This window comes from Oratosquilla oratoria, unplaced genomic scaffold (genome assembly GCF_046742065.1).
Source record: "Oratosquilla oratoria isolate Oo_2021 unplaced genomic scaffold, ASM4674206v1 SCAFFOLD82, whole genome shotgun sequence".
Taxonomy (NCBI): domain Eukaryota; kingdom Metazoa; phylum Arthropoda; class Malacostraca; order Stomatopoda; family Squillidae; genus Oratosquilla; species Oratosquilla oratoria.
This window is the reverse complement of record NW_027467746.1, coordinates 390,414-410,000: the sequence shown is the minus strand read 5'-3', so window position 1 is coordinate 410,000 and position 19,587 is coordinate 390,414. Positions and strand designations below refer to the sequence as shown.

Genomic DNA, 19,587 nt, shown 5'->3' with positions numbered 1-19,587 from the left:
TAGTAAAAGTATAAATAACAGGGGAAATTTTATTAAAAAAGAAAATAACAGAGTGAGAGAGAAGTTTGGCAGAGTCATAGAATATAAAACAACACTAAATGAATAGAAAAGAGCAAAAATTAAAATTTATAGAAATACTGATTTAAGAAGAGCTCTGGCTTTTAGAATTCAATAGTTGATGTTCACTACAAAGACCAGGAATCCCTGTCTACTTATCCAACTAGAATCTGTGTTTGTGACCAGGTGAATAAAATGTTTTTAGAACTTCTGGATAACTGAATACAATACTTCATAAATGAAGGTCCCCTGGGTTCATAGGGTTGGAAGTTGTTAGTGAATAGAACTGGCAACAGACTGACATCCTTCTAGACATTACGACATCAGTGAGAAATATATCATGCAATCCATCTTCTCTTAAATATTTTTGTCAGTTCATATTAACCATATTCTGGTGACATTTTTAGGAAAAAAAAAATATTAAACCTAAAATAAACGGTGGTTGCTGCAAGTTGAATAGAATAGGCGTTAGCAAGAACAAAATTTTTAAGCGTCACGACCGGCATATTTGACGCAAAAGTTCCTAAATATAATCAACTGGTGTAATCCAAGAATTTTTATTAATTGCCCCTAAACGCTTAGTATCATATTGTTGATGATGAAAAAATGACAAGATCATAAAATAACTTTTCAAAAAGGCACTATTTAGTTCAATCTTTATTTAAAGCAAAAATTACTTTTCTCGATTAGTGTCCAACCTTTACCTGAAATAATTCTTGAACAGTGCTCCGTGTGTTGTATTCTGGCATCAGTAACTCAAGTATACCAGTAAGCAGGAGACCCAGGCGACGCAGCACAAAGCAAAGGCACTTCCTGTGGCTGAATTGAAGTACATTTTGAACTTCTTTCTCACTTGAAATGCTGAGGTAGTACACCTATAAGCATTTCAGTTGAGAAAGAAGTTCAAACTGTATTTCAATTCAGCAACAGGAAGTCTACCTTTACTCTGTGCTGCGTCGCCTGTGTCGCCTGTGTCGCCTGCGTCTCAATTTGTGCTTAGACTAAGCCTGAAATTATGTAACCAAAGATGTCAAAGTTCCCTTAGATCCTGATAATCCTACTGTGGTTCCATGGGCCAAGAACCTAATAGTCCTTGATCCACCAGAAGGTCCTACTGGCTTTTACTTTGCCAAAGAATCGACATTGGTTTTCGTATAAACTCTTCTTCCCTGTTGTAATATAGTAAACAAATGAACCCGCTGGTTTATGGTTAATCTATCTAAATTAAGCTTATTCCACATACCCTTGTAACCATATATATGTAAGAAAGAAGAAAGTAGTAATATGTCGAGTGATAAAGGAAAAAAGTGTTGTAAAAATTTTTTTTAGTAGTTACCAACATAAAATTGAGTAAAACGGAAATTCCCCAGAGAATATATAGTAGGAAATATCTTAGCAATTGAAGATTTACTGTAATTTAGAAAGAAAGATAATAAAAAAAAGTTATAAAAAAAGAAGAAAAAGTGAGGTAAAGAATACAGGAAAAGAATGGCTTACAAAATGGGAGGGAATGAAAATATGCGAAAATATTATCGAAATTGTTATGGATACAATTCATCTTTGAATTAAATAAAAAGTAAAGGTATACGAGGGAGAAGTGACTGAAACAAGAAAAAAAGTGTTACAGAAAGAAACGTGGAAGACCTGTTTGATTTTAAAAGAATGATAATTACATAAAGGTAAGGAACGAAAATCTACGAAAATACTAATAGGTTCATCACAGATACGAATTGTCTTTGAATGAAATAAAACATAAAGTTATAAGAGTGATTGCTTGCTATGAAGGAAGAAGGAAGAATATAAAGAAGATTTGGGGGGATTTATGCGGAGGAAGAATAAAGGTGCTTCAGGAAGAGGGAACAAATCGTTTGGGGAGAAAGAGGAAGGACCGTCAAGGAAGATTGAAGTGAAGGAGGGCTCTTGAGGAGGGCGGTGATGTAAGTTACTGAAGGGAAGTAAAACGGAGGCTGTAAAAGGGGAGGGAGTTGTGGGTTGAGGGAGAGGAAGACTGCAGAGGAAGAGGAAGAGATAGTCTTCTAAGAGGCGGAAGGAGTTGAACTGCATGTAAGAGTCCCTTTAAGTAGGAAGAATGGGAAGGCAACTGAGATGGGTGAGGGGAATTCTTCTGGGAGATGACTTTTGATAAAATGCAAGTAAACAAGGGCACTCGAAGAGAGAAAAAAAAGGTAGAAGAGGAAGAATAAGAAAGGGGGAAGAGGAGTTGGAGGAAATAAAAGAGGAAGAGAGAGTAAGGGAAAAGGAGGAGGGAGATGAAAAGGAAGAGGAAGAGGAGTAAAAGAAGAAGAGGAAGAAAAAGAGGAAGAGAAGGAAGTGGAGGAAGAGAGGAAATAGAAGGAAGTGGAGAAAGAAGGGGTTGGGGAAGGAAGAGGGGAGAGAAGAGAAAGGAAAGAAATAAGAGTAGAACAGAGGAAAATAGAAGGAAGAGGGGTAAGAGGAAGAAGAGATATAGGTGAATATAGAATAAAAGAAGGAAAAGGAGGAGGGAATAGGAAAGAGGAAGAAGGGAGGGTGGAAGAGGAAGGAAAGAAAGGAAAAGAAGAGGAGGAAGAGAAACGATAGGAGCAAATAAAAATGAGGATGGAGGGGAGGAAGAGGAGGAAGGTAAGAAAGAAGAAAAGGGAAAAAGAGGAGGAAGAAAAGGTAAGGAACAAGAGGAACAGGAGGAAGAAGATAAGAAGAGAATAAGAAGAAAACAGGGAGGAAAATGAAGAAGATAAGAAAAGGTGGGAGGGGGGGAAGAGGAGAAGAGGAGAGAGAGGAGAAAAAATAATGAAAAGAAGAATAAAAGATAGAAAAGGACGAGGAAGAGGAGGAAGGGGAGTCAGATGAGGAAGAGGAGGAAGAGAAGGAAGAGGAGGAAGAGGAGGAAGAGGAGAAGAGGAGGAAGAAGAAGTGGGGGGAACGGAGGAAGAAGAGGAAGAGGAGGAAGGGGAGGAAAAGGAAGAAGATGTGAATGAGAAGGAAGGGGAGGGAGAAGAGGAAGAGGAGGAAGAGAATGAAGATGAAAAAAGGAAAGAGGAAAAAAAAAAAAAAAAAAAAAAAGAGAAAGAGTGGGATGGGGGTGACAAGAAAAGTGGGATACGTACCCTCCCGCGGTGCTAACGTAGGGCCGTCCGTCGGGCAGGGACTAATTTCACGCTACGCTGAAGATTTATTGTAACGGGGAGAGTCGCGACCTGCCCCGACCTGCCATAGCTGGGCGGGGAATAGTGCTACTGGAACAGGGAGGAGGAAGCTGTATGAGTAGTAGGTGGAATATTCATAGGAAGAATATGGTTACTGATACTGAAGGAGTAACGTTTGGAGATGTACAATTGCGGTGGTGATGAAAAGAATGTTAAAGGAAAATTGGTATGCACCTAAGTATTTGAAGCTCAAAAAATGAAAAGATTTTAAACTGAGATAGAGGACAGGTAAATGAAACAGAAATATTGAACGCAAAAAACTGCTGTGATGCAAGTGCTTGATAAGGGGTGGAAAAGTAATTGTGAATTTATTAGTGTGACTGTTTATTGAATCTCTAAGTAGGGGGAGTGGACTAGTGGATTGGAGGAGTGCATTTATATTTTCCATTTACAATGGGGAAAACGACAGGTATGAATGGATGGATCAGCTAGTTCGGTGTGATCAAAAAGGTGTATCTTCGTCATCAATTGGAAGCAAACGCCAGGGAACGAATTGCTTCACTCACATGCCGACAGCAGTCCTCGCGGTCTTTCCGAGCGAGCTTCCGTGCAGCCACCCTCCCATTCCAAATAATTCTCGATAGGTTCGATCAACTTACCCCAGCCATGAATTCTCTGGGTGACTATGTCATCTTCTCTATTGAGGGTTGCCTCTTGTGGAGACAACCATGTGCGTTGGATTAACATCAGAGAAACTTGCCACATGCCCAAATAGCCGGAGTTGACGTTTACGAATTATGCTTGTAACCAGCCAAGACTGAGTCTCACAGCACTCACTGTCCCAGAGTCAATAATCCTCGCACAAACCCCACGTATTTGAAGAAGATCCCAGAGCATCCCTACGAGGTACTGACTCAAATGCCTTATTGAGATCAACATAAACAGCAAGAAACCCCTATTGAAACTCTTCGGCGCTTCACAAGAATACGAAGCGCTAGAATCCAATAAGTTGTTGACTTACATGATGCGAATCCAGACTGTTGAAACATCTGAAACTTTAGAAGATGTGAATGAATCCATGTCAACAATAGATGTGAAAGCAATTTAACACTGATCAGTGTAATACCACTGTAGTTGTTGGAGTACTGCCGATCCCATTTCCCCTTTCAGATAGGGACGGCCACACCCTTTTTTCAGCTGGAGGGAATTATACCAGACTATCAGATAGTAGGCAGTACCGCATGCAACACATGAGTTATAATCTCACCTTCTGTTTTCACAAATTTTGTATTGTTATTGCTGATGACAAGTGCATTTCCACCCTTTAATTTTTTAAAAGCTACTATGACCACTTTAAGAGAGGACAGATAGTTGACTACCGGTGAATCAGCAACCGCCACTCGAAAACCATCGGGAGGAAACTGTCCGCTCGGAGGGTCACCCATGGTCAACTGCTCAAAGTGTTCGGAAAAAGGGGGCTGCATACGTTTACGTGTAACATTAGTTCATCATCAGTTTTTTGGATTGTGCTTATCTGGGTCGTAGACTTTGAGCGGAGTTTCTTCAGGGTTCGGTAAGAAGGCCTGAGATTTTTGTACTAAAATAGTCCGTGACATTTTAAGTGATTCCCCTGACGTGTCTCTCCTTATTCGTCCTCATGAGAACTCTAGTCCGTCATTTTTAAGTCCCTATTGATCCATGTCCCTAGCTATTCTGGCAGAACGACCCAACACTATACGTTCCAGTGTCTCCCAAGACACTATACCACTTCTCGAGCTTGGATGCTCTCCAACGCCCTTTTCGGCAGCTTTATGATGTTTACGTATGTGTCACACAGCTATTCATGGTCCTTATTTGTGTCAAGTACTTCAAACTGATATGAGATTACTACCGCATACCCCTGGGCTCACGCATTATCCCTGAGTTTCTCCAGATGAAACCTAGGTGTGTTAAAATGGCTCGGGTTCCGAATAGCGACTGTAATAACAGCGACCGTCAATAGAGCGACTTCACAATTGCGATTCTTTTAAAACAGCGACTATCATAACAGCGACCACATGATAGCGATTGTATTATAAGAGCGATTATCATAACAGCGACATCATCGCATCAACTGCATGAAACTGCTCAGTAATAGAAAATTAAAACCTAAAGGGAATATAAAACAACATTTTATTTGGACTAGCTATAGAAGTCACATGATTGAAAAAGAAAAAAGTCTAGTCAAGCCAAACAACAGAAAGTCATCAAGCCTTGCAATAAAAAGCAGTCATCAAGTGATCAAGCCATGCTTATTTCTAAATTGTTTGCCTCAACTTATCAGGTATGAACAGTTCTCCAACATTAGTAGGAGCTTGGGGGTTGTTGTCTGTTGCTTTCCTTTTCCGTCTGATGGTTTGACGCAGATTTGTGGAAGAGCCAACAGCTGCTGCAACTTTTTCATTAACTTCGGCCATTGCATCCTGCACGATTCTTCGTGGTGGATCCCGTGTTGTTACTGCAGCTGTTTTTACAGTGCTTTCCACTCTCCGGACTGCCACTTCCGAAGGGTTTGGTGGATGTGTGTGAACGCCATTGCTCACTGGGGGCTGTTGTTGCTCTCGATACTAAAGGGTTGTTGTTAGGCGACCTTTACAACCTGCCTTTGCGCACCTCCAGTTGTTGGTTTTTAACTTTGTTTTGTACTTCCTGTACAGAAAGCCTTCATGGGTTATCATGTCACTTCCTTTTCTTGACTTTATACACTCCATTATGGGCAAGTTGTCCAAGTCTTAACAATGTGAAGAAGAACAACGTTTCGCTCGTTAGAGCTTTATCAAGTACACGGACATTGGGGCGAACATTTGGAGTACATATGGTCAGCCGGAGGGACCACGGGGAAGGTCTCGAGCAAGGGAGGGGTGACGTGGGTAAGGAGGGACGAAGGATTGGATTTGCCCCAACTTGCGTCCTTTTTGTCTTGCTGTTTTGTCAGATCCTTGATGGTCCTGCTAGAATGTCCCACTAATTTAATATTACTCGGCTCAAGTGTCCGGGTGAGGAGAGAGGTGACGTTGCTGGTTGGTAGTATTAGTCTTCTTGTTGGTTCCTTTTGTTCTTGCCGACCTTCCATCATTTTAATTAAGTAATATTCAAGTAGTGGGAACTTCTGTAAGCACCAATGTCAGTGTACTTGATAAAGCTCTAACGAGCGAAACGTTGTACTACCAATATAGGCTTCGACCTCACATGGTGTTGTTCTTCACATTCTTGTCGGTTTTTGCCATTTGTATCCAAGTCTTAACAACCCAAACATTACTATGACCGACGACCGAGCAACCGACCAGTAAATTCACTTCAGTGAACCTATCTCACAAAGTGAACACAAACATGTAAACACGAACAAATAAACATGAGCGATAGAAACATAAGTCTGCGACCTTTTTAGCATATTTCATTCTGAACCTATAAACACAGCTGAACACGTAAATACAAACACGAAAACACAAGCAATTGAAACATAAGTCTGCGACCATTCTGACCGGTTGATAGTAAAGTCGCTGTTGTTATAGTCGCTGTTATAATGCGATCACCATTATGACAGTCGCTATTTTGAAAGTCTCGCTCACCTGATTACGTCGTCCTTATGAAGCCGCTATTATGACTGTCGCTGTTTTGACAGTCGCTATCCGGCCCGGATCCCGTTAAATCTCGTGGTTCTCCTGGATTTGATACGCAGTATGAGTCTTTCGACCACAAGTCTATGATAATTTTTAAAGAATCAAACGTTCCGGTAAACCCAGTTCTGTAGGATCCTCCAAAGAGTACTAACAAGTATATAATATATCTCCTTGGCCACTCCTCCGGCATTGCTATACCATGTTCATCAGTGTGGCCCTTGTCTCAGAAACCAGGAACCGCCAACCCTCAGCCCTCTGGACTTTATAGAATTCAGAAGAGAATTGTTTACGTTTTAGGCTCCAAAATCATGGGGTCAATGCATGTCTCCTAGCCAGCTCTGTCGGTGCCTTTAACCACACTGAAGTCGTCCCCCAAAAATGAGTGTGCCTCGTAGTGAGTTCTGGTCAACTATAGATTCAAGCTTTGCTTAGAATATATTCTTTCTAAGGTTATAAGCCTCAGTAGAATTATACAGTGCAACAAGAGACATGAAGCCCAAGTTATGCTTCATCCTTACCACCATTATATGCTCATCAACCGGAGTAACCTTTACAACGGCGTGCTGTAGTTTGGTAGATTTGCCTACAGCTACTCCCGCTTGGTTGGCCCCATCGGTTTGTCCCGACCAGACGTAGGTGTAACCCTCACTACTGATCTCGCCCTTGCCTGGTCTTCTCACTTCTGATTAAGACATTATATCTAGTTGAAGCTTCCTGAGCTCCGCACACACACACACACACACACACACACACACACACACACACACACACACACACACACACACACACACACACACACACACACACACACACACACACACACACACACACACACACACACACACACACACACACACACACACACAAACACACTCACACACACACACACACACACACACACACACACACACACACACACACACACACACACACACACACACACACACTCACACACACACACACACACACACACACACACACACACACACACACACACACACGCACGCACGCACGCACGCACACGCACGCGCACACATGTGGTATGAGTAGAACGCATGACTATTTCTATGGTAAGCGTCTCGCGTTGGGTCACGTGTTCCCGCGTTAAGCTGGCGGGGGGACGCGACCTAGCACGACCGTTGTTCCCAGATGCGCGTCATCACGTGACCCAGATGCGCGTCATCACGTGACCCAGATCCTAGCATCTGATTGGAGGACTAGCTACGCTGAACCAGCAGGGCGACTAGCCCGCTCCGGACAATACGCAGATTATCTCTGACTACGCTACCAGGCGGTCGTGGTCAAGCAAGTGCTGGTTCAGGACACGAAAGAGTAAGTGTGATAGCATATTCACAGTGCCGATTAGTTCTCTCCCCCATTCAGCCTCCGACACACATATCATATTCTGTGCTACAAATAAAGAGCCAACACATTTCTACGTGTTTTAGTCATTGAGCCTAACCATTCGGACACTTTACCATAGTGGTGGCAAGCGGTGGTTAGAGTTTGACTAACTCGTGTATACGTACCCATTCCTATTACTCAGTGAACATACATACAAATTACAAAGTCCACACTCTCCAAATACTCAGTGCACATACAGGAGTGCTAGCTAGAGCTAGGCCGGTTATTTCTTTGCCATGTCGCGGCGTACGAGTGTACCCGTCAGCAACCAGGCGAGGGCACTGCAGGCGGCTGCAGATGTCCCAATATTCATTTCATCAGGGATAAATTATCATCCCACTACCAATCTGCTGACAAAATCGCCGTCACTCAGCAGAAAACTGCCGGTGATGCCGCGATTGCCGCTCGGTTAGCCAAAAGTGGGCATCCTGATGATTGGAACGCGTTCAAACTAGCGTTCCGCACTTTTTTCTACGCGCCCGCGTCGGCTGGCGCTTTAGCTGATCGTTTGGCGGAAGCAACTATGCATCCAGCCGAAACACTCACTTCATTCGCGCTTCGTCTGGCCGACATGGTTTCGGCCTACACGGTGTATCACCCAGAGCGCGATGAGTGGGCTAATTTTACTGCGGTAACCCGCATTAAACGGGCTATGCCCTCTCAATTCGGCACCACCCTCACCTCAGACCAGCAAGCGTCCATTGTTGCCATTCTCCATGCGGCCATTGACTATGCCCATCGGCATCCTGGTTCGGTTAAGACGGTGTACGCGGGCGGTGCCGATTCCCCTATGGCTTTGTACCCAGCCGCACCTGCCGTGACCCACCAATACCCGGCCACAGACGTCTTTTCCCACTCAACTTCACAATCACATAACATTTCCACTGTACACAGAGTCCCAGGCTCTTCCTCTCCTCGCAATCTGCGAGAGTCAGAGACACCCTCTCGCTATTCGCAAGAGGTGGAGGTGCGCCCTCGCCATGAGCGAGAGATCGCAACGTGCCCTCACGAGGAAGCCATGCACTCGACTCACAGACATGGGGGACAAAGGAACACGTGGAAGCGTCCCCGTGGCCGTGGTAATCGCAATAGGTGGCGTCCATACTGCACCCATTGCAAGAAAGCAGGACACGCGACTGATGTGTGTTATTATAGACCACGCGGTCGACCTACCACGTGTTGCAAGTCTTGCGGGGGTGTAGGGCGAATTCGGGAGACTGAGTTTAGTGTCGGTCATGAGGCTCAGAGGGGTCTTGCAGCCAGTGGCTCGTCAAAAAACGGCCAGCGCAGGAGTGTCCACAATCCAAGGTGACGGTTGAACAGCAGTCGGCAGTGACAATTGTTCACGTCGATTTAGCTAGCTCCCGTACGCCGAGTGGAAGCTTAGCCATGGTCGCAGTTACCTTGTTAGAGCCACTCGCGCGTAAGTCTATTTGTGCCCTCTTGGACACGGGAGCGGCGGTGTCTCTTATCCATAAGAGCATTTTGCCTACCGCCATGGAAGGCTCCCAGGTCGGTACCACTAGAATCATAGTGGCCGACGGGTCGGAGATGCCAAATCTTGGCAAGGTAGATGTTCCTTTTGATCTAGCTGGTTTTTCGTTCCACCATCCTTTCTTTATCATCCCTGCTGACGGTTTGCCGGCCAAAATTATCTTAGGGTTTGATTTCCTCGCGGCGCACAAAGTGACGTTGACGTTCAGTCCTTTAACATTCCAAGTTAAGGGCAAGGATATTCCCGTAATCCTTGCGGGGACGGCTCAGCACTCACCGCCATTCATCGCCGTGTGCGAGGAGCGTCATAGTTTCCACCGGGAAAGTGAAACTCCCACTTTCTCGGTTAAGTCAATTGAACATCAGTGGGTGCCTGGGTTCTCAGGGGGAACCGTAGGATTGATGCTCGAGAGGGCAAACGAGCTCGCTCCCGCAGGTCAGGTTTTCTCGGCGCTGTTTACAGCACGCCCATATGCCGAAGGCGCCAACCTGCTCGGCCAGGGAGTAGTAGAGCTGATAAGGATGGAAGATGGCAAGGCATGGTGTAAAGTTCCATTCCTGAATTTGGGCCCGGACACCCATGAGGTTCGTAAGGACCAGGTGGTCGGAGACATTTCTCTCTTAGGGGAGATTGCGCTAATAGACGGTGGAACTAACGTCTCGGTGGGAATGGTCCAGGCGTCTAACGTAGTGGATGGCTCTCGCGTACACAAGTTACGTGTGGAAGTAGGGAAAATTTTCCCTAATAGACATGGCAGGGAAAGTATGGCTCTGACCTCTTTAGTGGTCAAATATACCGATGTTTTTGCCTTACCGGGGGATCCACTTACCGTGACGCCTCACTTCCTACACGAGATTCGGACATTTGGACCGCCAGTCTACCGCAAATCTTATCCCTTCCCTGAGAAGTATAGAGGTGAGATTAGAGACCTCATTGGGGATATGCTCAGTAAGGGGATCATTCGCCCATCTCGTTGTGAAGAAGGACAAAACCCTTCGTCTTTGTCTTGATTTTCGTGCTCTAAATAGACACGTGGTTGATGATAGGTTCCCTCTCCCCCACATCGATTCGATGCTGCGCAGTCTCGGCTCCAGCGTCATTTTCTCTCTGCTTGACTTAAAGCAGGGTTATCTCCAGATCCCATTGATGGAGAGCAGCTGCGAGAAAACGGCATTCTCGACTCCCGAAGGGCATTACGAGTTCACGTCTCTGCCCTTCGGGTTAAAGGACGCTCCATCCTGTTTTCAAAGGGTGATGAACCAGGTACTAACGGGGCTGTTAGGGGTCAGTGCGATGGTGTACATGGACGATATAATTGTTCTGGGTACGTCCTGGGTCGACCACCTCAAGAATCTTGAGGATGTCCTTAGGAGGTTGCAAGAAGCAAACCTCTCATTGAGGCTGGAGAAATGTCATTTCTTCCAGAAGGAGGTCGCTTACCTAGGCCATGTAATATCCCAGGAAGGGATAAAGCCCCAGCCAGAGAAAGTCCAAGCCATCAAAGCTTTCCCCCGGCCAACGCGTCGGAAAGAGTTGCTTTCCTTTTTGGGATTGGCGGGATATTACCGCAAATTTATCCCGCACTTCGCGGCCATTTCGTTGCCCCTAATAGATATGACAAAGGGTGACGTTGCAGGGAAGCACAACAATCGTGTGCTTGGTGCATGGACACCTCCTCAGTTGCATGTGTTTGAGTCCCTCAAGCATCATTTGTCATCAACGGTGGTCCTTCCATATCCCAACTTTTCCAAACCGTTCTTACTCACCACCGATGCTAGTGCCTCGGCTATCGGGGGCGTGCTTCAGCAAGAGGGCGAAGGAGGTGCGAGACGTCCACTCTCGTACTTCAGTCGCACGCTGAACACGCATGAGAGACGGTACAGCACCGTGGAGAGAGAAGCGTTAGCGGCAGTGTACGGTCTCACGGTTAACCGCCCACTAATCATGGGCTATCCTGTCCGGTTGATGAGTGATCACAGGCCATTGGTCTGGCTCTTCACTGTTAAGGGCACAAACACTCGGATCCTCCGGTGGCAGATGGCCATCGCCGACTTTGACATCCAGGTCGAGTACATACCTGGGAGACTCAACATTGTTGCGGACGCACTCTCTCGGATACGGGGGGCTGACCACCCTATAGATGACTTCATAGTTTCGGCCGTAACCACGGGTGGCCGAGGGAACTCATGCACAACTACTGAGGAGGATACCATCACCTGGAACCAGGTTGAGATCCAAAAGGATCAGGATACACACCCTGATTGGGGTCGAGTAAAACAGTACCTCAAAGGAGTGACGTCAGAAGTGCCAAAGATCCCGCGCCTAAGAGTGCCAATCGGGGAGTTCCGACTCCTCCCCGACGGACTCCTATATCATGCGCGTAGGAATGCATACCAGTTGGAAGAGCTTCGCCTGGTATGCCCTGATGGAGCAAAGGCGGCAGCGTTACGCATCGCCCATTCCCTTCCGATGGCCGGCCATGGCGGAATCCAAGTTACTCTGGAACGCCTACAGAAGTTTGCATTCTGGCCTAAGATGTCGGAGGATGTGAAGGATTTTATCAAAAAATGCAAAATCTGCATTATTTGCAAACCTTCCTATGACCTCCCAGCTCCACTTAGACAGTTTCCTGACGTGAAAGCTCCATTTGAGAGAGTGCACGTTGACCTCATTGGTCCACTAACCACCACGCTAACTGGTGCGAAGTACATCCTGACCGTAGTCGATGTACTAACCCGCTTCCTGGTCGCTGTACCTATTAATTCAAAGGAAGCGAGGACAATAGCCCGTGCCTTTCTACAACACGTCCTGGCCATACATGGCGCTCCAAGGCAGGTAATCTCAGATGGCGGTGGTGAGTTCATGAACGAGACGTTCATAGAGGTGATGGCGATGGCAAACATCAGCCACCACAAAATCGCCCCTATGCATCCCTCGAGTAATGGTATAGTGGAAAGGGTAAATGGTACAATAATTAAGATATTACGGTCCCTAGTAAAGGATAATCAAACCGGCTGGGACCAGATGCTTCCTCTGGCGGTGTTGGCGTACAATTCCGCGTACCATAGAGTCCTCAGAGGTTCCCCTCATTTCCTCCTTTTTCACAGAGACCCCGTCCTACCTATAACTGAGTTTACCAGGCCAAGTGCCCCTTGGTACAACGCCGAAAACCTTGCAGCCGAAACAATGGCGTTAGCAAATGCATGTTTCGATAGGTGCCAAAAGTTCATAGAGGCTGCCACTATTGACAGGCACACGAAACGGCCCAGGGCTAGAGTAAAGCAGCTCGCCCTTGGTGATAGAGTGTACGTAACCGCAAAACCTAGACAGGAGGTGTCAAAGAAACTGCAGCCATTATACCAAGGCCCCTATAGAGTAATCAGAAGGGTGAGCGATGTCATTTATGCCATCAAGCATATCAAGTCGGGACGTGAGTTCTGTGTCCACACGGACCGGATCAAACTCGAGGGCAATCTCTCTGTGTGTGAGAATAAAAACGTACGAAGAGCTTTCCCCACACATGAGCAAGAGGTTACAGACCTACTCCAGAGTAGCGAGTCTGACCCCTCCGAGTAATCACTCGTGAGAAGGATTCCAACCTACCATCATGGTAGAGACTTTCTCTTCACACCTGCCGTCATTTGGCAGCGATCAGGTGCATATTTTTCCCCTCGTTCTGAAATATTTCATGTAAATAATGGTTGTTGTATATACATATTTGTTAGGAGTGTGATCCACTCGTAACCCCCCCCCCCCTCTTCTGTGCAAAGTTTCTGCCGCTGCTCATTTTTACAGCTCTGCAAAGCATAAGTCGGTAGCAGGCAGCTAAATGCCTTGTGGCATGGAGCGGTTGGAGCTCCACAGCGCGTCGACAGGGTGAAGCAGCATCTTTCACGCACACGCACCAGGTTGACGGGAAGATACAGCCGTGTGACCTCTCCGTGTACGTCCACGTAAGTTGGAACCTGTCATGTCCATACTTTTTTTTTCGTTTTCAGTTGTGCACACATTTCCCCATTTGTGAAAACATCAATATACTTCCTTCGCACCCTGCATCGGTTGAATGACAGCTACCCCCCCCCTCTGGGACAAGATTCTGTTGTTGTTGTTTTTACAGGTTACCAGTCTCTGCTGGTCGTGGGACGTCGAACACCTCTCAGATGACGAGAGGGCTCAGCACCGCCAAGTGAAGGACACCAACCCCTTCTCATGACAACACCATCGCCTGCAGAGGGGCAGAAGCCCTTGTATCTTTATTTCCCATTTTTTTGTTTGTTAATTTTCTTGTCGTTGGCATTTTGCCGCGGAGGGTTTTTTTTATCGTAGTGATTGACGTAACTAGGCGACCCATTTTTGGTGGGCCACCTCTTTACGTCGTACACATCGGTTTTTCCCTCACGCTGAATTGGTATTTGTGTTTCGGCGGCTGTCGCTGCCTTTTGTTGGCAGGGGGAGGGATGTGGTATGAGTAGAACGCATGACTATTTCTATGGTAAGCGTCTCGCGTTGGGTCACGTGTTCCCGCGTTAAGCTGGCGGGGGGACGCGACCTAGCACGACCGTTGTTCCCAGATGCGCGTCATCACGTGACCCAGATGCGCGTCATCACGTGACCCAGATGCGCGTCATCACGTGACCCAGATCCTAGCATCTGATTGGAGGACTAGCTACGCTGAACCAGCAGGGCGACTAGCCCGCTCCGGACAATACGCAGATTATCTCTGACTACGCTACCAGGCGGTCGTGGACAAGCAAGTGCTGGTTCAGGACACGAAAGAGTAAGTGTGATAGCATATTCACAGTGCCGATTAGTTCTCTCCCCCATTCAGCCTCCGACACACATATCATATTCTGTGCTACAAATAAAGAGCCAACACATTTCTACGTGTTTTAGTCATTGAGCCTAACCATTCGGACACTTTACCATACACACACACACACACACACACACACACACACACACACACACACACACACACACACACACACACACACACACACACACACACACACACACACACACACACACACACACACACACACACACACACACACAAACACACACACACACACACACACACACACACACAACAGTCTATGTATCTGTATTGGTTTACGATTTGATGTATTGATGTCTATTTTCTTGATTGCTGAATTTTTATTATTTATACCCATGTTTTTTGTTTCTGTATGTCGGTAATTTATATGTTACAGATTTTCCTGATGATTTCTCCCTCCAGACGAAACGTTGTGAATTAAATTAATTACTTTGGTAATTTGGTTTATGCCTACCCCCTAAATAGCCGTGTTTTGTTAGAAAGCTTGAAAATACCCATAAGAAGATTAACATTCTCTTTAAAGCTGTCGACTTCAACAACACATGTCTACAAGAGAATCTACTCCCCCAATATTCATATATATATATATATATATATATATATATATATATATATGTGTGTGTGTGTGTGTGTGTGTGTGTGTGTGTGTGTGTGTGTGTGTGTGTGTGTGTGTGTGTGTGTGTGTGTGTGTGTGTGTGTGTGTGTGTGTGTGTGTGTGTGTGTGTGTGTGTGTGTGTGTGTGTGTGTGTGTGTGTGCGCGCGTGAGTGGATGGGTGATGAGATAAGCACAGGGATCCGTTAGTGATTTAATCTGACGTTTCGTCGTTACCAGGACTTTTTCAGAGTTCTGAATTCTGAATTCCTAGGAAAGACCACCCGCTTGCTCGGGATCGGTTTTTGTGGGAGGGGAAGAATGTCTGTAAGAAAATTAAAAGATAGTAGTGTATAAAAGAGGGCTATTGCCACCGGGCGATTTAGCGAGCGATTAGGGGCTGTTGGTGGTCGTGGCACGGGAGAAATAGACTGGGAGCTTGGACGGCGGCGCCGACGCCGGGATTAAAAACAGATTGCAATCACCAAAAGTTCAGAAAATGGTAAGAGGCGTAGTAAGAGAGAAAGGTGGAAAAACGGAAAAATCTTTAGTGGGAGGTAAACTGAAATGAGAAGATGTAGTATAAGAGAAAGTTCGGAAGGAAGCGAATTTTAGTTGAAGAAAAAGTAAGTGTAGATGTTTGTGCGTGGGTCGTGGCTATGTTCGTGAGGTGTGTGTGTGTGTGTATCTTACGGGAAGTGAGTAGAGTTCACTTCCCGCGTGTAGATACACCTTCAAACAATTCACACTCTAAATACCCACCGAAGCTCTCCGCGTTCCACCATGATCGACCTGACCTCTCGTCCTCCGCTCTGCCTCGCAAAGTATCAAACGGCTCGTCGTTTTTGTTAACTGAATAAACCCATCGCGGTGGTTGTTGTTTGGATGGGAAGCGATGTAAGCTGCCTCAGTTATTTTTCTTCTTTTCTTAGGATGTCCTTTCTGCAGCACCTCTATTCTGTCCCAGTCTGGTAAGTGGCCATGAGTATCTACATGAACCACTAGCGAGTTTGATACTCGGTGTGCTTTGACGTCATTCCTGTGCTCAACTGTCCGCTTTTTAATACCTTTGCTGGTTTCCCCGTAGTAGCATCCCTCTATATGGAAGTTTTAGAGGGATCATTTTGTAAAAATAATGGGTCGAAACACCTCCTGGTTTCGATATGTGGATGTCACGTGGGTCACGTGACGAGACTTGGAGGGCTGTCGGCGCGGACGTCGACCACGTGATTTGGCCCGAGACGAAGCTTGGTGCTGGTGAGCCAGTGCACCTGACCGGCCGAAGGACCGTCATCGTGAGGTCATGCTTGGCTTCAGTGCTGCCAACTGTCCCTATACGAGGTCACTACTGCTGTGCGCATGCGCAGATCCATGCCCTTCCACTCTCCCTCACCCTCCCGGACGTGCAAAGGAAGGGCATGGAGAACCTGGAAGGCACTTCTTTTCCGACGCTCGTCGTCGTCGAAGGACAAGAGAGACCTGTCTGCTTGCCGAGCAGGCCACTTCAGTCTCTTTCTCCCCACCCAGGGAAGTTACAATTTGTTTTTATAATTTAATCTTTTGTGTAAACTTAATTTTAGCCTGTGTTATTCCGAATAAACACATTTTGTTGGTGTGTCGTGTGTTTCTCTCGTCTTCTCAAATTTCCCGAGTATTACCGTTCGAACCTACTTGACAGTGGCGCCACGAACAGGGACTCGGTTGAGATAGAGAGAAATACAGAACTGCGGGACAAGTGAAGTGTGCATGATTAGTATTAAGTACGTCCACGCAGTTGTCGGATTAACTCAGCGCTCATCATGGCAGGTAGTGAAGGTACTTTCAGGACCGCCCAAGCGATCATAGAGGAGGCCAAGGAAGGGTTAGGAATGACCGACCCGGCCGAGATCGCTGAATACGTGAAATCACAACAGGCTTTGGAACGACAGGACAGGCAATGGGCGCGCGAGGAGGCCGCTAGGACTCACGAGCAGGAAATGGCTAGGCTTAGCATGGAGGAAGCCGCGCGGGTTAGGAATCACGAGCTAGAACGGGGAAGACTCGCGTGCAACGGTCAGAACGAGAACCAGGGTACGTTTTTCGTGCCCGCGGCCACGAATTTAGAGAAGTATTCAGAACGGGAGAGTATTGAAACATTTATCGAACGGTTCCAGGATATAGCAGGTAGGATGAAATGGTCCGAAGACGCCAAAGCCATCCAATTCATTAGCCTTTTCTCTGGAAGGCCACTGGATATATTGATGAGTGTGCCATCGAAGGACAGAACGCACGACTCTATGAGGCAGGCGCTGATTCAAGCGTATGGCGTGTCCAGTGAGGACGCCCGCAGACAATTTTTCGAAGCAGAAATGCTCGAATATGAGACGGCATCACAATATGCTAGTCGCTTGGCGAGCCGCCTAGGGCTCTGGATTGAAAAAGATGGAGCAGAGAAGACGTTCTTGGGCCTAGTGGATCTTTTGGTGAGGACCCAGTTCGAGAAGGCTTGTAGTCCTCAATTAGTTGCGCAGCTTAGGTTAGATAAGGTGACTAGCATAGAGGATGTGTGCACTAAGGCCGAAGCACACTATGCAGCGTACGGGAGAAATACCTTTAGGAGAGAACAGAGTAAGGGAATAGGTGGTGCTGGTGAGGTAAGTCAGTCACGTGAATGGTATAGGCAGCAGGTAGCCGACAGGAGCGGCATGAATAGGGCTAAGTCTGGCTCATGGACGGCGCCACGAGGTCGTCCCCAACAAGATGGTGGAATGCGAGCCAAGGGGCGCGAACAGCCAGCGCAGAGTTGGAGGATGGGTGCGGGCATGACCGCTGCCAATCTGGTGAGTACTCAGGACGACTCCATGAGCACGAATCAAGGTCAGACCAGTAACGAGCGTCCCATCCTTGCCGGGAGCTCGCCACGTTCGTGGGCAGAAGGTTCTCCTGACATTGTAACAGGAGGCCGTTAGTAACCCGCGCAATGGTGAGAAACCTTTCTGCTGCGGTGCCTCTGACTGTGCCTGAGATGCAGGAGTTAATAGATTCGAAGGAAGTTCAGGATAGGCAGCTAGACGATCCCTCGTTAGAAACCGTACGTAGGAAACTTCAGGATGGTACCGTACGGCGAGTGGGTCAAAGTGTTATGACTTATGTAAGGAAGGCAGGAAGAATGTATAGGAAGGTTGAGACAAGTCAAGAGATTAAACACTAATTCATAGTACCAGAGCGGTATAGGCAGGCAGTATTTAAGCTTGGACACGAGGCAGCATTAGCAGGTCACATGGGATACCATAAGACCCTCAATAGGATCAGCAAGGATTTCTTTTTTGCCGGGTATGGCCACAGATATATCCCGTTGGACAAAATCATGCGATACGTGCCAGAAAACCACATAGACCGGGGCAGAGTTAAGCCTGCTCCCTTGCAACAGCTGCCCATCATAGCCACGCCATTCGAACGCGTCGCGGTCGATATCGTGGGTCCCATTAAGCCCCGATCGCGAGAAGGCTATAAATATATATTGACGCTAGTCGATTTTGCTACTCGTTGGCCGGAGGCCGTAGCTCTTAAGAACATAGAGAGCATCACTGTAGCGGAGGCATTGCTGGGAATTTTCAGCAGGATAGGGGTGCCCAAGGAAATCCTTAGTGATAGAGGAACCCAGTTTACCTCGGGAATGATGAACGAGTTCTTACGGTTGCTTTCGATCCAAGGCATCCGAACTACGCCGTACCACCCCCAATGCAATGGTCTGTGCGAGAGATTCAACGGCACGTTGAAAAAGATGCTAAGGAGGATGGCGAGCGAACAACCTAAGGAGTGGCCTAGGTTTGTCGCACCCTTGCTCTTCGCATACCGCGAAGCTCCTCAGAGTAGCTTGAAGCACTCCCCCTTTGAACTGATTTATGGGAGGCAAGTCAGGGGGCCCCTCCAGATGTTGCGTGAGCTGTGGGACGGCAGTGTTCCCGATCCCGTGGTTAGCTCTACGTATGAGTATGTGCTCAACTTAGCAGATAGGCTCCAGGCCACGTGTGAACTTGCTAAGGAGGAGCTGGTTAAGGCCAGGGAGGTCCAAAGGTCCTACTTTGATAGGAAGGCCGAGCTGAGAGAATTTCTGCCAGGGGACAAGTGCCTGCTATTAATGCCTACGTCCCATAATAAGTTGTTGGCCACCTGGCGTGGGCCCTACGAAGTAGTTGCCAGGAATTCCGAGGTCAACTACACCATACAGGTGGGCCACCATAAGACTAACCACGGGATCGGGAACACTGCCACGTGAACATGCTTAAGCGCTATATAGAGCCCCAGCAGGCCGTAGCTAGTATGAATGTAGGAAAGGAAAGAGTGACAGGACATAGGACATCTGAGCAGCTAGGATGCCTGCGCTTAGTTAGGAAACAGTTCCAGGACGAGGTGAG

General features: G+C 46.9%; 1 protein-coding gene across 1 annotated transcript; it reads left to right on the top strand.

The window, feature by feature from the left end:
* The first annotated feature begins 8,099 nt into the window (after positions 1-8,099).
* On the top strand, positions 8,100-13,496 carry LOC143024030 (uncharacterized). Its single transcript, XM_076182743.1, has 2 exons — positions 8,100-8,194; positions 12,869-13,496. The coding sequence occupies exon 2, from the start codon at positions 12,948-12,950 to the stop codon at positions 13,335-13,337; it is 390 nt and encodes a 129-aa protein (XP_076038858.1). The 5' UTR covers positions 8,100-8,194; positions 12,869-12,947; the 3' UTR covers positions 13,338-13,496.
* Positions 13,497-19,587: the final 6,091 nt, after the last annotated feature.